The following is a 14,292-nucleotide window of genomic DNA, read 5'->3' as shown; positions in this document are numbered from 1 at the left end:
GGTTCTCTAACTTGGAGTTTTAAATTCATAATACAACTTACATATTACATTTAAAGCCTCCTCAACTGGAGGAGTCCTGTATCTAATTTGAAGCTTCAAACGTCAAAAAAGTTGTGGCCATTTGGATGAACATCAACAGTGGTGAAAAAGATCTTTGTGCCTATGCTTTATTTGCAGGCAGCTACGGAATCCTCCAACCACCATTGGAATGATGACTCTGAAAGCAGCTTTCAAGACTCTGTCTGGTGCACAGGATTCTGAGGCAGCCTTTGCAAAACTGGACCAGAAGGATCTGGTTCTTCCTACTCAAGCTTCCCCAGCATCACCAGCCCTCAAAAACAAGAGACCCAGAAAAGATGATAATGAAAGTTCAGCCCTGGCTGAGGGTGAGGGTGGCTCGGAACTGCAGCCCAAGAACAAGCGCATGACAATAAGCAGATTGGTCTTGGAGGAGGACAGCCAGTGTACTGAGCCCAGCGCAGGCCTCAACTCCTCCCAGGAGGCCGCTCCAGCGCCACCATCCAAGCCCACCGTTCTCAACCAACCCCTCCCTGGAGAGAAGACTCCCAAGTATGAAGACCTTCTTTGTAGAAATTTTGGGGCTGGTTGGTGGTCCTGGTTGGGCCTGGTATTACTTCCGTGAATGAAGTAACTTTCAGCTAAGTTACCACCAAGGCTTGCTCAGACTGCTAGAATGTGACGCAGGAGCGGGCAGTGACGACGTAGCCATCCCTGCCGGTTCTGAAGCCCCACATGTGGGCTTCCAAGCCTTGCACTAGGGCATGAGTGGGGATGGAAAGGTTTCAGAGCCTCCTACTCATCGCTGCTTTCATTTTTAGCAAACATCTGAGTGTCTTGACTTCTAAACATTAGTCTTGTGTGTTAAAAGAAATTTGTTTGCATTGGGCCACATTATACTTTGACCCTTAAAAAGAGACTGATGAATATGTATAATTTTGCACCCTTCTGAGCATTTGAGACTTGGCAAGTTCAGTAAATACTTACTAATCTCCCATATCCTCCTAGGTACTGTGGGGCAGTGGCTAGAATACTTTAATTTTGCTCCCCATGGTGATTCGCATCCTGGCTTTGAGTTTTGCTTCCCTTTGTGTCCTGTGGCGGATCCTGCCTCCAGGCAGACTGGCCTGCTTGCTCTCTGGAACACGTTACTTGTTTCTACCACTGTACTTTTACTTCCTCTCATTCCCCACAGTGAACTGTCATCCTTCCATCATTGCTTGTCCAAATTCCATTTGTCCTTTAAAGGGAAGAAAAGCCGTTGTTGAGGAAGTGCTTTCTGGGGGCAGAGCACTTTCATGTACCATCTTACTGAGTCGCTGCAATCCTCACTCTGTGATGTGATACATTAGCACCGTTACACAGAGGAGAAAGGCTCAGAAAAGTTCTTAGCTCACCTGAGGTCACACAGCTAGAAGTGGCAAAGATGGGCTTTGGGAGTTTTAATCCAAGTCAGTCTTGACAGAAAAGCCCATGGCCTGTATAACAACAAGTTGCCTCTCTTAAAATTCTCCTTCCTCAGGCTGGGTGTGGTGGCTCACGGCTGTAATCCCAGCACTTTGGGAGGCTGAGGCAGGCAGATCACCTGAGGTCAGAAGTCCAAGACCAGCCTGGCCAACATAGTGAAACTCCATCTCTACTAAAAATACAAAAATTAGCCAGGTGTGGTGGTGGGCGCCTGTAGTCCCAGCTACTTGGGAGGCTGAGGCAGGAGGATTACTGGAACCCGGGAGGCGGAGGCTGCACAGTCAGCCTAGATTGCACCACTGCACTCCAGGCTGGGCAACAGAGTGTGACTCCATCTCAAAAAAAAAAAAAAAGAAAACAAAAACAACTTCTCCGTCCTCCATAGACTCCTCCCTGGTCAGTGCTTCCCTGCTGTAAGTGATCTACCTCATGGATTTCCCAAGGCCACCTCTGCCACTGCTCTATGTTGTATTATTTGGGGACCTGTGCTCTGGCATGCATTGTACTCGGTGCCCCAAAAGGCTGTGGCATCTGATAAGTGATTTATCCTCAGGTACAGATTTGCACTATGTCACCACTACTAGTATTTGGAAGTGAGTCAGCGACTGGCAAATGGGTATAGCTGCTGGGCAGCAGATGCAGCTCCACGCACGTTATTCTCATTTGATACAGGATGTCATTGGCTCCTCACAGCAATCCTGTGCAGTATAGGTATTGCTCCCGGGAACAGATGAGGAAACGGGAGAGTGCGGGATTACAGTAATTTTGTAAATGGGAGGATTTGTGAAGGTTTGAGACGTACATCCTCTCTCATATGTCAAGGATATGAAGTCTAATGAGTCCCCTAAAGCAGCAGGGGTTGGCAAGCTGTGGCCCTGGGGCCAAATCTGCCTGCTGCCTGTTTTTGTAAATAAAGTTTTATTGGAACACGGTCACGCCCATCATCAATGTATTATCTAGGGCTGCTTTCTGGTCAGTGGTAGTTTGTTGTGTAATCACAGCAGAGACAGTAAGGCTTGCAAAGTGAAAATACTATCTGGCCCTTTATAGAAAAAAAGAGTCAGTGTCCCTGCTCTAAAGAAGTATGTGTGAGGTGCCCTGGCTGCTTATGGGAAGAAAAGCTGAGCCTACTCAGCAAGGTTTTAGGTGGCTCAGATCTTTTAGAGGAACAAACATTGAGCTGGCCTGGGAAGAATGAGCAGAAGGTCATCGAGCGTGCTGGGGGCTGGGGGACTCTAGGCAGTGGGAACTCCTTACATACAGGCATGAGAAAGCCTGGTGTGCCCCTCAAGAGTGTCATGGAACCTATGGTAGGAGAATACGGTGCACAGGAAAGAGTGAAGGGAGGAGAGTCTGCATGCTGGATGGGCCAGGCCTGGGATTTCTTTTGTCTGGTATGTCATACAGGCTCTCAAGCTGGGCTGCATGATACAGTGACCTGTGGCATGCTAAAAAAATACATATTTCCAGGCTCCTGGCTACTGAATTAGAAAAGACAGGAGAATATTCTTTAATCTGCTTTTTAAACTATGCCCCAGATAATTCTAATACAACAAATTGGAAGGCCTGATGAGACCCCACTCAGGGAAAGGAGGGAAGGAGGGAGACTGGAGACTGCTGCCAGGGAGCAGGGAGGGGCAGTGGGATCAGGAGGGAAGGCAGGGTTGGCGGTGTCACCTGGAGGACAGGGCCACCATGCCCCTATCTTGTATCTCCCACGGCACCTTGCACATAGCACGTGCTTACTAGGTACTTATTCACCAAATAAAATAAGGATTCTTTGTTCTTGCATTTTAAGGAGTGAACCCAAAACATCTGTAAAAAGCCAGCAGAGGGTAATATTTTTAGGCATTTTGGGCCACATGAGTTGTCTGTCTGCTCCATATTATTTTCTTGTTTTTTCTTTTTCTTTTTTTCTTGAGACAGGGGCTCGCTCTGTCACCCAGGCTGGAGTGCAGTGGCACAATCTCGGCTCACTGCAACCTCTGCCTCCCAGGTTCAAGTGATTCTCCTGCCTCAGCCACCATCCCCACCCCTATCCCAGTAACTGGGACCACAGGTGCGTGCCACCGCACCCAGCTAATTTTTGTATATTTTGTACAGATGGGGTTTGACCATGTTAACTAGGCTGATCTCGAACTCCTGGACTTAAGCGATCCACCTGCCTGGGCCTCTCAAACTGCTGGGATTACAGATGTGAGCCATTGCCCCGACCGTCTTTTTTTTGTTTTTTGTTAACAACCCTTAAAAAATGGGCTAGCCATTCTTAGCTCGAGCTTCGTGGTACACAAGCCAGCAGCAGCCACAGACTGTAGCTTGCCAACCCACGCTAGACCATTGCTCTTCACGTTCAAACTGCCAGTCAGGAGCACAAGGACGAGGAAGTGGCCTGACTTGGCCAGGACCACTCAGCCCATGACAGTTAGGAGGAGCAGCCAGATCTCAGGCCCGTCCACGTGGGAAGTCAGGAGAGGCAGTGAACACATCACCTGAAAGTCAGAGGTCTTGCAAAATCACCACCAAAGCATCTATTTGTACAGGTAATAGTGCTGCGAGTTCAACAGAGGACAGGGAGGTGACCTGTGAAGACTGCAGGGAGGGAGGACAGCCACTCAGGAAACATGACGGACCAGCCGGGGACTGAGGTTCCAACTGGTTTTATTCCAGCACTGGGATAAGCAGATAGAAAACAAACCGTAACCCCATCTGATTCTTATTTATAAATAGTCATTAACACAAGAATATCCTGAGAAGGAAAAACCTCCTATAAAATGTTTTCACTTTGTCTCAAGCAAATTATTCTCAAGTAACATTTGGGGATAAGATTCAATGTAAAAATGAGAAAGGTCTACCATTTGTCTCAGCCACTTAGCAATTTCATAGAAAACTTATGGAACTCAAGGAATTTTTTCAAGCCTATGTACTTACTCATCAATTTGCTTTTATTATTCATTTGCAGAATACCCAAACGGCATTAAAAATAAGTTTTTTCTTCATGGCGGGCAAAGGATACAGAAATTTGTCTCTACTCTTGGTTAACTTTTGCGGGTCATTTGATTTATATAAATTCCTCGAGACTCTGAATTCAGACACTTTCCATGTTTGTAAAAGATGTTATAATTCTGAGGTCAGATTTGTGCTTTGCTCTGTTCCCAGGGCAGTTATTAATCAGGTAAATGCAAAGTTGATTAGAAGAAATGGACTATAATTTACATTGAATAATTTGGGTTTGGGGTTATTTTCAGCTTTTGTACTTTTTTTTAGCCACACCCAAGCACTTAAATGTTTCATGTTCACAGGGAGGATTCTTACTTGCTTTTTACTTTAATCTTTGATGGTGTAATTCCCTTGTGGCTCTCTGACAATCCCAATGTTAGTTCAGCTAACATGTCTGCAGCTCACATTGGGATCTGTGTTACTGTGCTGAGTGTGCTATGTGTTTGGGATGGACAAAGGAAGATGTGGCCCCCACCTTCAAGATGGTCCTGGTTAGGGGCAAAGTGACAGTTGGTATGGTAGAAACAGCACTGCAGGCCAGAGGGGAAAGGCTTTCTGTGTGTGTTGGGGTTGGTAGTTAGAGAAGGCTTCATTGAGAACCATGGCCTTGAAAGATGGATGGGATGTCACTTAGCAGAGAATGGACTCCCAAGCAGAGGGACTATGGAGAGGCAGGAAAATACAGAGCTTATGGGAGGAAGAAAGAGCAGAACAGTGTGACTGTGCTGTTTGCATAGGTGTGGGCATCATGGGGTGGTTGGTTAGAAACTGATGGGCCAGACTGGATGGTCTGGACTCCCCCATACAGGCATATAGACGCCATTGTTCAGGCAGAGAGAAGCCATTAGGGAATAGAGGAGGCATGTGGTAATTTTAGGATGATTGTCCTAAAATCATCTTTGGCTTTGGAAGGGGAAGAGGCTAGCGACAGAGACTCCAGTTAAGAAGCTAGTGGAATACTGATGAAAGGCACTGTGAGCCTGAACAAGGGGGAGTGGAAACGGAAAAATCAGTCCAGATATAGGAAGAAGGCATGTCCAAGGAAGAGAGGGAGGTTTGCAGGTTCCAAATCAGAAAATACTGAGACCTTTAATAGAATCAAAACCAAACAAGCCAAAAACCAGGAAAATGAACAGATTTGTAGAGGGTTAGTGATATACTTGATGAATCAGTGCTGAATTTGAGGGGTGTCCGACAGCCTGGGGGGTGTTACGTGGAGATGCCTGGCCAGCCAGGAGAAAGGACAGTGGCTTTGGGAGGTGCATGCAGGCGAACCTCGATTGTGGTCACAACGGGACAGGAAGGAATACAGGGCCAAGAGTGAGCCAAGGCCAGAATCTGGGACAGTCCAGGATGAATTTGTTTCACACCTTGTGCTCTCCTTGATCTCCCTTCAGAGTACCCAAAGGCAAGTGGAACAACTCTAATGGGGTTGAAGAAAAAGAGACTTGGGTGGAAGAGGATGAACTGTTTCAAGTTCAGGGTAAGCAGGAGATTCTCCTTGGCCTCTTCTTCATGCTTGCTGAAGTACAGATGCATGTTACTGTCATGTTAATATTCCAGAAGCTGCTTGTCTCCAAACTAGAAAAAGTTCAGTAAGTTCCCAACCTCATTTTAATTCATGAAGAATCCATTTTGTTTTTTTTTTTCCTTTTTCAGACAGGGTCTTGCTCTGTCATCCAGGCTGGAGTGCAGTGGTGTAAACATGGCTCACTGAGCTTCAACCTCCTGGGCTCAAGTGATCCTCCTGCCTCAGCCTCCCAAGTAGCTGGGACTACAGGTGTGCACCACCACACTTGGCTGTTTTTTTCACTTTTTGTAGAGATGGGGTCTCACTTTGTTGCTCAGGCTGGTCTTAAACTCTTGGGGTCAAGCAATCCTCCCACCTCAGCCTCCCAGAGTGCTGGGTTTACAGATGTGAGTCCCTGTGCCCTGGTCAAGGAGTCAGTCTCATGTCCTCTCCCATTAAATAATGGAGACAGTGAGAGTAACACCTTATGTTTAAAGAAAGTTCTTGGTTTTGTTTTAATAATGCCTATGATATTTAATTATAGTTGATGTTCTTCCTAAAATACTTCAATTAGATGTGGTAGTAGGGGGTCATTCCTTGCATTTCTTGTTTAAGGAAAAAAAAATATCTTAACGGTTTATATAAATCCTTTTTTTGTTTGTTTGTTTGTTTGTTTTTTGAGACAGGGTCTCACTCTGTCATCCAAGCTGGAATGCAGTGGTGTGATCTTGGCTCACTGTAGCCTTGACATCCTAGGCTAAAGCAATTCTCCCACCATAGCTTCCGGAGTAGCAGGGACTACAGGCCCTTGTCACCATGCCCAGCTAATTTTTTTTGTATTTTTAGTAGAGACAGGGTTTCCCCATGTTGGCCAGTATGATCTTGAACTCCTGGGTTCAAGCAATCTGTCCACCTCAGCCTCCCAAAGTGCCGGGACTATACTTGTGAGCCACCATGCCCTGCCAAATTTTTTTTCTTTTTCTTTTTTTTTGTTTTGAGATGGAGTCTCACTGTGTTGCCCAGGCTGGAGTGCAAGTTGCTCATTGCAACCTCCGCTTTCCAGGTTCAAGCGATTCTCCTGCCTCAGCCTCCTGAGTAGCTGGGATTGCAGGTGTGTCGCACCACACCTGGCTAATTTTTGTATTTTTAGTAATCGGGTTTTTACCATGTTGGGCAGGATGCTCTCAAACTCCTGACCTTGAGTGATCTGCTTGCCTCAGCCTCCCAAAATGCTGGGACTATAGGCATAAACCCCTTGCCTAGCCCAATTTTTTTTTTATATGATAAGAAACTTTTCTGGCTAGGCATGGTGGCTCACGCATGTAATCCCCAGCACTTGGAGAGACTGAAGTGGGAGGATTGCTTGAACCTAAGAATTAGAGACCAGTCTGGGCAATATAATGAGACCCCCTAGCAACAAAAATAAAAACAAAAATTAGCAAAGCATGGTGTCACACACCTGTAGTTCCAGCTGCTTGAGAGACTGAGCCTCAGAGGTTGAGGCTGCAGTGGGCTGTGATCATACCATTGCACTCCAGACTGGGAACCGAGTTAGACCTTGTCCCAAAAAAGAAAGAGAGAAAGAGAGAGAGAAACTTCATAATTAATAACTTAATAGCCTTTGTGTTAGACTCTCTTCCCACCACATTTTGTATTCTAATGGAAATATCTAAGTGCTAAACCTTAATTTAGGGGGTTATGAAGACTTCTTTTTTTTTTTTTTTTTTGAGGCAGAGTCTCGCTCTGTCGCCCGGACTGGAGTGCAGTGGCCGGATCTCAGCTCACTGCAAGCTCTGCCTCCCGGGTTTGCGCCATTCTCCCGCCTCAGCCTCCCGAGTAGCTGGGACTACAGACGCCCGCCACCTCGCCCGGCTAGTTTTTTTTTTGTATTTTTAGTAGAGACGGGGTTTCACTGTGTTAGCCAGGATGGTCTCGATCTCCTGACCTCGTGATCCGCCCGTCTCGGCCTCCCAAAGTGCTGGGATTACAGGCTTGAGCCACCGCGCCCGGCCGGTTATGAAGACTTCTGTAACATAGCAACGATAATCCTTTGCCAGTCCCAGAGGTTTTGTCCTTGAAAATTACCTTCATTGGCAAAAATGTAGTTGGTAAGATAAGATCATGTGGAAAGTGGGGGAAGGAACAGAAAAACAAGAAAAAATGACATTAAATATTTAAAAACAACAGGATATAAAAGTTCTAGAAGCCAGGCACAGTGGCTCACACCTGTAATCCCAGCACTTTGGGAGGCTGAGGCAGGCAAATTACTTGAGGTCAGGAGTTCGAGACTAGCCTGACCAACATGGAGAAACCTCATCTCTACTAAAAATGCCAAATTAGCTGGGCATGGTGGTGCACACCTGTAATACCAACTACTCGGGAGGCTGAGGCAGGAGAATCACTTGAACCCAGGAGGTGGACGTGGCAGTGAGCCGAGATCCCACCGTTGCACTCCAGCCTGGTAAACAAGAGTGAGACTCTGTCTCAAAAAAAAAAAAAAAAAGTTCTAGAAAACAGCAATTTCTAATGCAGTCCAGATTTGTTAGCTTTAGAAACCTGCTTTCACTGTAGTATGAAGTAGTTCATAATAAAAGTAATCTGTTCCTGGCCAGGTGCAGTGGCTCACGCCTGTAATCCCAGCACTTTGAGAGGCTGAGGAGGGTGGATCACCTGAGGTCAGGAGTTCGAGATCAGCCTGACCAACATGGTGAAACCCCATATCTACTAAAAAAAATATAAAAATCAGCCGGGTGTGGCGGTGCATACCTGTAATCCCAGCTACTCGGGAGGCTGAGGCAGGAGAATTGCTTGAACCTGGGAGGTGGAGATTGTAGTGAGCCGAGATTGTACCATTGCACTCCAGCCTGAGCGACAAAAGCGAAACTCTGTCTCAAAAAAAAAAATAAAGTAAAAAAATAAAAGTAATCTGTTCACGTCAGTGTCCCTTTTCCAGAGCATCTTCCATTGTTTAAGAGATACTGCTTAGGACATTGGCATCTGCTGAGGCAGACATTCTAGCAGGTTTCGTGTTTATGTAATGTTGCTTTTTCTTTTTTCTTTTTTTTTTTTTTTTTTTTTTGAGACAGAGTCTTGCTCTGTTGCCCAGACTGGAGTGCAGTGACGTGATCTCAGCTCACTGCAACCTCCGCCTCCCGGGTTCAGGTGATTCTCCTGCCTTAGCCTCCCCAGTAGCTGGGATTACAGGCACATACCACCATGCCCAGCTAAGTTTTGTGTTTTTAGTAGAGACAGGGTTTCTCCATGTTGCCCAGGATGGTCTCTGTCTCCTGACCTCATGATCCACCTGCCCCAGCCTCCCAAAGTGCTGGGATTACAGGTGTGAGCCACTGCGCCTGGCCCTTACAACTTTTTAACTTATTCCCATTGGCTTGAAATGGCATGTCTTTTATACTTGTATACCATCTCCCATAGCCCTCTGGTCTTTTATTTATTTATATATTTTATTTTTATTTTTATTTTTATTTTTTGAGACAGAGTCTCCCTCTGTCACCCAGACTGGAGTACAGTGGTGCGATCTCAGCTCACTGCAGCCTCACCTCCTGGGTTCCAGTGATTCTCTTGTCTCAGCTTCCCAGGTAGCTGGGACTACAGGTGTGATCTCGGCTCACTGCAACCTCTGCCTCCCAGGTTCAAGCGATTCTCCTGCCTCAGCCTCCCCAGTGGCTGGGATTATAGGCATGTGCCACCACGCCCAGCTAATTTTTATATTTTTAGTTGAGACGGGGTTTCACCAAGTTGGCCAGGGTGGTCTTGAACTCCTGACGTCAAGTGATCCACCCGCCTCGGCCTCCCAAAGTGCTGGGATTATAGATGGGAACCACCTCCCGGACCCAAATTGTACTTCTATAAAATGAACAAGGACTTGAAAATTCTAGGCTGGGCATGGTGGCTCATGCCTGTAATCCCAGCACTTTGGGAGGCTGAGGCGGGTGGATTCCCTGAACTCAGGGGTTGGAGACCAGCCTGGGCAAGATGGCAAAACCATGTCTCTACAAAAAATACAAACAAAAAAAAGTTAGGCCAGGAGCGGTGGCTCACGCCTGTAGTCCTGGCACTTTTGGAGGCTGAGGCAGGCAGATCACAAAGTCAGGAGTTTGAGACCAGCATGGCCAATATGGCGAAACCCTGTCTCTACTAAAAATCCAAAAATTAGCCAGGCCTGGTGGCGGGCACCTGTAGTCCCAGCTACTCAGGAGGCTGAGGCAGGATAATTTCTTGAACTCGGGAGGCGGAGGTTGCAGCGAGCTGAGATTGCACCATTGCACTCCAGCCTGGAAAAAAAAAAAAAAAATTGGGAATGCTAGTAAGAGGAAGATTAAAAAATGAAGAAAAAAAAATTTTAGTACAAAACAGCAAAACCATATAATTTCTTTCTTTCTTTTTTTTTTTTTTTTGAGACAGTCTCGCTCTGTCACCCAGGCTGGAGTGCAATGGCGTGATCTTGCCTCACCACAACCTCCACCTCCTGGGTTCAAGCGATTCTCCTGCCTCAGCCTCCCAAGAAGCTGGGACTATAGGCATGTGCCACCACGCCCAGCTAATTTTTGTATTTTTAGTAGAGAAGGGGTTTCGCCATGTTGGCCAGACTGGTCTCAAACTCCTGACCTCAAATGATCTGTCCGCCTTGGCCTCCCAAAGTGCTGGAATTACACACATGAGCCACCACACCCGGCCAAAACGATGTGATTTCAAAGCAATGGTTAGCAAGGGGTTATAATGCAGAAATTATATATACAAACACACCTATAGTCATGTGCCACATAACGAAGTTTTGGTTAACGATGGACTGCATATATGGTGACAGTGGTCCCATTAGGTTGTATATAATAGAGCTCAAAAAGTCATATCACCTAGTGACATTGTAGATGTCATAGGCATTGTAACATTGTAGTGCAATGCATTACCTTGTCTATGTTTAGATATGTTTAGATACACAATATTTACCATTGTGTCACAGTTGCATGTCACATGCTGTACAGGTTTGTAGGGTAGGAACAATAGGCTACACCATATATCCTAGGCATATTCCTTTTTTGCAGAGGTTGGCTAAGGTAATAGTAATCGGTAAGATTAAGGGGATTAGGACTGTTATAGCAGTGGAAGAATACATGTTTGTTACTTTTATTTGGAGTTGCACCAGTGTTTTTGGTTCCTAAGTCCAGTGGATGACTCCAGTCCTTTAAAAGTTGAGAAAGCCATGTTGTTAGACATGGGGGCATGAGTTAGGGTAGGTAAGAAGTTGCAGGCTAGAGCGTAGGCTTTACCATCTAGGTTTGTGTAAGTCACACAAGGATGAAATCACCTAATGATTCATTTCTCAGAACATATCCCCATTGTTAAGCAACATACGACTGTATATACATACACACACTAATACCTATATGTATATGTAGACATACATATACATAAGGGTTTTAAATATGATGTTCCCTCAGTAATTTTAGAAAACGATGTTGGGGCCAGGCGTGGTGGCTCACATCTGTAATCTCAGCACTTTGGGAGGCCGAGGTGGGCGGATCACGAGGTCAGGAGATTGACACCATCCTGGCTAACATGGTGAAACCCCATCTCTACTAAAAATACAAAAAATTAGCCAGGCGTGGTAGCAGGTGCCTGTAGTCCCAGCTACTTGGGAGGCTGAGTCAGGAGAATGGCATGAACCTGGGAGACAGAGCTTGCAGTGAGCCAAGATCATGCCACTGCACTCCAGCCTGGGAGACAGAGTGAGCGAGACTCCGTCTCAAAACAAAACAAAACAAAACAAAACAAAAAAAAAAAAGAAAACAACGTTGATTTTACTGAAGAGCTTGAAACCCATCACTAGCCAGCATTTATAGATGCCTGTTTGTAAAGCACTTGCATTGTACAGGTTCTCATAAGCTGAAGTGACTGGTGTTTGCAAACAAAGGAGAAAAAGTAAATTATCCTTTAGTGATATTCTTTCTCTTCTCAATGCTTGTGAAATTTGAAAGTTTTCCCTTTGGGGACATTCTGTGTCTTTTTCTTGTGGTTTGTGCAGAGAAAGGTGAACTCTGAAATGAGTCTACTTTTAATGTTTTCCAGCAGCACCAGATGAAGACAGTACAACCAATATAACAAAAAAGCAGGTAATTTAAAATTCTCTTTTCTGATACTGGTTATGTGGGTAGAGCAGAGGTAAAATAAGCCCCATGTCTCATAGGCATAGACTGCTTATGTACCCAGTAAAAACCTTTTTTTGAGATTTTTCAGATAATCGAAACTAAGTTAAAGTAATAGTTATCTTCTGAAAGAAAAGCTTAGGAGGACAGAGGACACATTTTCCGGATCATGAATGATGTAGATATGTTTGCAGTTTGGAAAGCAGAAATGATTGTTGCTTGAGGATCAAATGGCAGGACATCGAGAATTCCTCCATGTCCAGATCCACAGTGCTCATATCCTGTCCATTCCATGTTTTAAAAACATAAGCCGTGCTTTCAGGTTCAGATGATTCTCCTGGGATTCTTGAGTTTACCTTATCACTACACTGGAGAAAATGTAAGTAAGTGGAGAGGAAAGGTGGTGATAAATCTTTTGGTTTTCTTTTGCAGAAGTGGACTGTAGAAGAAAGCGAGTGGGTCAAGGCTGGAGTGCAGAAATATGGGGAAGGAAACTGGGCTGCCATTTCTAAAAATTACCCATTTGTTAACCGAACAGCTGTGATGATTAAGGATCGCTGGCGGACCATGAAAAGACTTGGCATGAACTGAAACAGGCTTTCGTTTCCACAGAATTCACAGGAGCATGGTTCCTAATAATAGCCCCTGATAGTCTGCTGTTTCTTTCAGAAGCTGGGCTGGGATGAGAATTTTGGGCAACCTCCTTCGATGTGGGGGAGGTCCCCGTTCCACTTCATCACTGTTGGAGATCATGGAGCTAAGAAGCAGAGCCAAGTCCACCCATGTCCTTGGCAGAGATGACAGGCACAGAGCTTGTGCAGTGCCAGAATATCATTAGTGTTTCCCTTCTTTAGTGGTTTGCTTAAATTTAAATCCCTGGTAATCTGTAGAACCTTCTCCTAGGAAATGGTGAAGTCTATTAGGAGCCACTTGTGACTCCATGACCTGTTAAAACCAGCAATGTGAGTATTATTTGGAGTAAATTTTTTCCACGTCAAGTTCTGGCCTTCTGATGGCAAATGCAAAGGAACTTAGTCTGTTATGAACCCAGGTTGATGAGAGACCAGTCCTTGTGGAATAAGATTCCCTTTAAAAACTCTTTAGCCAGTTGTGACATCAACTCTAGACCTGTCTGCCTTGGCATTTGCTCTCAACATCTGCTGGGCTATGTAGGCAGGTTTATCCTCCACTTCTTATGTGGTTAAACCAGTGTGTTTTTTTGGTAAAATGGTGATTGTAGATAAGCTTAGTTCCCCCACCCCTTGCCCCCTGTCCCCTGCCTCTTTTCCCAATTCCCTTCCTTATGCTGGACTTTTAAAGCTTAAAAAAAAATCCTGATTGAATATAAATGCCTAATTTCTTTCTTTGTGAAATGGTTGCTTCCTTCTGATTCCCTAATTGTGCTGTGTTCGTGTCTTGCACTGGAATTCAACATTCCCTTCTCCTTTTGTACTGTGTTGTGCTTGCTGTCTCTCCCGGACACCCTTAAAGACTGTCTTTTTAGCAAAAAATTTCAGTAAAGTGTTTTCTGTAATCTTTTTTTAAAAGATGAGAACTAATTATTGTCCATACTTGTAGCATTCTTCATTAAAGTCTTGCTTCTCTCAACTGTAAGTAGCTGTTTAATTGCAGCACAGCATGTATTCACAGAAGGAGGTAGCAAAATGGTGAACAAACCTTGCTGAACTATTTTGATCAAGAAGCTGATGTCAGACTGTTGAATTTTTTAATCCTTGGAAGCTATGTCAAACAAATGATGTGGAAGTTTCCTCTTAACCTGTCAGTTTCCTCATATATCATTTCTGGGGACAAAAGAATTCCCCCTTTCTCACTTCTGAGTGAGTGAAAGGCAAAGTTTAAAAAGAAATGCTAAAGTTTTAAAATTCATCCATTAGGCCAGGCATGGTGGCTAATGCCTGTAATCCCAGCACTCTGGGAGGCCAAGGCAGGAGGATCATTTGAGGTCAGAAGTTCGAGACCAGCTGGCCAACACAGTGAAACCCTATCTGTACTAAAAATACAAAAATTAGCTGCATGTGGTGGTGGGCTCCTGTAATCCCAGCTATTCAGGAGGCAGGAGAATCACTTGAACTCGGGAGATGGAGTTTGCAGTGAGCCAAGATCTTGCCACTGCACTCC

General features: G+C 45.1%; 1 protein-coding gene across 3 annotated transcripts in view; it reads left to right on the top strand.

The window, feature by feature from the left end:
- TERF2 (telomeric repeat binding factor 2) overlaps window positions 1-13,767 on the top strand; it is a 34,007-nt gene extending 20,240 nt beyond the window's left edge. The window contains exons 7-10 of one of the 3 annotated variants that reach the window (XM_033218827.1): window positions 178-570; window positions 5,880-5,965; window positions 12,080-12,120; window positions 12,586-13,767. In XM_033218827.1, the coding sequence (XP_033074718.1) occupies window positions 178-570; window positions 5,880-5,965; window positions 12,080-12,120; window positions 12,586-12,744 (679 nt within the window). In that variant the 3' untranslated portion in view covers window positions 12,745-13,767. Of the gene's footprint in view, window positions 1-177; window positions 571-5,879; window positions 5,966-12,076; window positions 12,121-12,585 lie in introns of all 3 variants that reach the window. The other 2 variants (XM_033218826.1, XM_033218828.1) reach the window with 2 other exon arrangements.
- Window positions 13,768-14,292: the final 525 nt, after the last annotated feature.

Source organism: Trachypithecus francoisi, unplaced genomic scaffold, assembly GCF_009764315.1.
Source record: "Trachypithecus francoisi isolate TF-2019V2 unplaced genomic scaffold, Tfra_2.0 Lachesis_group10, whole genome shotgun sequence".
Taxonomy (NCBI): Eukaryota; Metazoa; Chordata; class Mammalia; order Primates; family Cercopithecidae; genus Trachypithecus; species Trachypithecus francoisi.
Note: the sequence above shows the minus strand (reverse complement) of the source record. Positions and strands in the feature narration are given on the sequence as shown.